At 37.6% G+C, this 2494-nt stretch overlaps 1 protein-coding gene across 1 annotated transcript; it reads right to left on the minus strand.

Annotated features, from left to right (window-relative positions):
• Window positions 1-980: 980 nt before the first annotated feature.
• Window positions 981-2199, minus strand: LOC307121346 (endonuclease domain-containing 1 protein-like). Its single transcript, XM_079808879.1, has 2 exons — window positions 1878-2199; window positions 981-1750 (listed from the first exon to the last, which is right to left on the minus strand). The coding sequence occupies exons 1-2, from the start codon at window positions 2160-2162 to the stop codon at window positions 1121-1123; spliced, it is 915 nt and encodes a 304-aa protein (XP_079665005.1). The 5' UTR covers window positions 2163-2199; the 3' UTR covers window positions 981-1120.
• Window positions 2200-2494: the final 295 nt, after the last annotated feature.

Below are 2494 nucleotides of genomic sequence, written 5' to 3' on the forward strand. Positions count from 1 at the left end.
TTTTATGTTCTTTGGTCATATTTTTAAAAATACATATCATTTTGAACAAATTCCTCTTTCTTTGTCAAGCTAACAATAAAACCACCTTACATTTTTTTACTACCTTTCTATTATGATTTTTTTCATACTTTTCAACCTCCTTATAGGTGTCAAAATATGACTTATCTTCTATTAATGCAGCTGAATTATTAAATAATTAAAATACATTATAGTATTTTTATAGTATGTGAGACCACTATCAATATTACTTTGTACAGTTTTTTACAATCGCTATGACCATTTTTTGACAGTATATACTCATTGTATCTCTGTGCATTCAAGATTTAAACAATTATTAAATAAATAAATAAATATTTCTGTGGTAGAAAACATTGTGGCACCAAGATCGGCTACTATTATAGCCCCAGGGCAATACATGTTCTTAATCTGGGCCTGATACACACACACACACACACACACACACACACACACACACACTGTAATAATTTGGTTAAAATGGGCAGAAATTCTGTTGAATGTTTTTCTGGTTTGAATGAAATGCTCAAGTTCTTTATATTTGTCTCCTCATATCCTCATACTGGAGCACAACATGACTTTAATGAGGAATAAAACTATTGTAGGAATCATTTGTGCACATTAGCTGTATCTGTCACTGGTTATTTTAACATATAGCATGACTGAGAAACATGACAGAGGGTGTAAAGTGTGCCAGCCGACCCGCTCTCACACACATTTCCCAGAACAACTGTTACTACAGCTCTGCATTTGTGATGTAAAGAAGTGGTTATTAATTGAGTTGATTTATCTGGAGAAAGCAGAGGTCATCGTCCAGCTCGGGTCAGTTCTCATGTGGTGTCACTGCAGGCGGGTCAGTGATATAGATCAATATTTAGTGTCCCCAACTGACCAAGCCGAAAGCCACAGGTTGAATAAATGCTTTACATGTTTCATCACACATTAAGACACATTTACACACTGATGATTATATATCCAGCCTTTATTGAATCATAATAATCCAGTAACAGTGAAAGAGTGAAGTGGACAAAGATGGAAAGAGATGTTCTCTAAATGACAGAAAGGCAGGTCAGGATCATGAAGTCATGAGTATGAAGAACTGATATCAGCTCTTACCAACCCCAGTCAAAGATAGATATATATCAGCTGATCCATTCCAGCTCACAGGAGAAAGAGAAACTTTATCACCATAACAATCAGATGGTCTGGGTACGCCTGGGAAAATTGTAATATTCAAATTGTAATCTATGGCCAGCTTATCCTGTAGCTCTGTAATTGATAATTCCCTCACTATATTTACACCATTATTATCGATATCAGGTCCATAGTAACCCTGCCCTGTGAACACATTGTTCTTTACACAACAGGTGGCTGTCCAGTAATACTTTGAGACACGAACTCTAGGGTTGTTATTATTAGGAATGTATTCTTCGTCTTTAGGAACTACACCAGTCACCACATAAGCCTGATCACAGACTTTCAGTATATTACTAACATTCCTCTCATGTTCCTTCCATTCAATCCGATTGAAACTTGAGTTCTGTGGAGCGGCGTTGGTCAGGGTGGAGGTGGCCTGCATGGAGAGAGAATTGTTTGTGTGATAGACTGGGTACAGGTGACCTTTGTCATAGCCAGACTCAACAGACCCCACATAGTCACGATTCAAAGCTTGATTAGCACCAGTAGCTTCACCTTGAGTTCCCATACATGGCTCAGCATTATTTCCTCCATCCAGCTAAAGGACAGGAGAGAAAAATGTACAAAAGGAAATAAAAAAAAAATACCTAGAGACAATAATAATTAAAATGTATTATTGTCATTTCAACTAAATATACTATAATAATATACAGTTGAATAATTACCTGAGGTTCAATGTACCAATAATCCTTCCTTACAGGGCTTGGAGTCCCAAACTCATACGCAGAGTAGACGGGGATCGCCCATGCTGTGTTGTACAAAGTTGCATAAAAATACTCGACCTTACCATTGACCTTAAGACACTGACAGATGTGCTTGATCGATGGGCTCAGTGGTTTTGAGAAATGAGGATGGACACCGTTCAAAAAGAACTGACTGCAATTATTAAAATTGTCCCCAACCTCACTCAGAGAGAGGCAAGGCAACAGAAGAAACATGAGAAGCTTCATGATGAGCTCAAACTGTGAGAGCAGAAACTGAATCTGTGAGAGTAGAGAATATAGATGTGCTCCGTGTTTTATAGAGATTAACACACAAGAGGAGGGACACAATCACATGTTCATATTACAGAAAGTGTTCACTATACAAACACACGTTACATAAACAGCTGAAGTTGTTATCAGTGAAAGGCATGAGCTGTGTTTATGAACTTGTGCAGTGTTTCTGTGTAATGACACTGAGAACACATTTCACATCTCATGATCCTCTCATCTCAGTATGAGACGCTCTTTACAGATCAAATCTACAGCTTTAACCCTCATGGATCACAATCTGAGATCAG

Source organism: Gobio gobio (assembly GCF_949357685.1).
Source record: "Gobio gobio genome assembly, chromosome: 25".
In the NCBI taxonomy this organism is placed as follows: Eukaryota; Metazoa; Chordata; class Actinopteri; order Cypriniformes; family Gobionidae; genus Gobio; species Gobio gobio.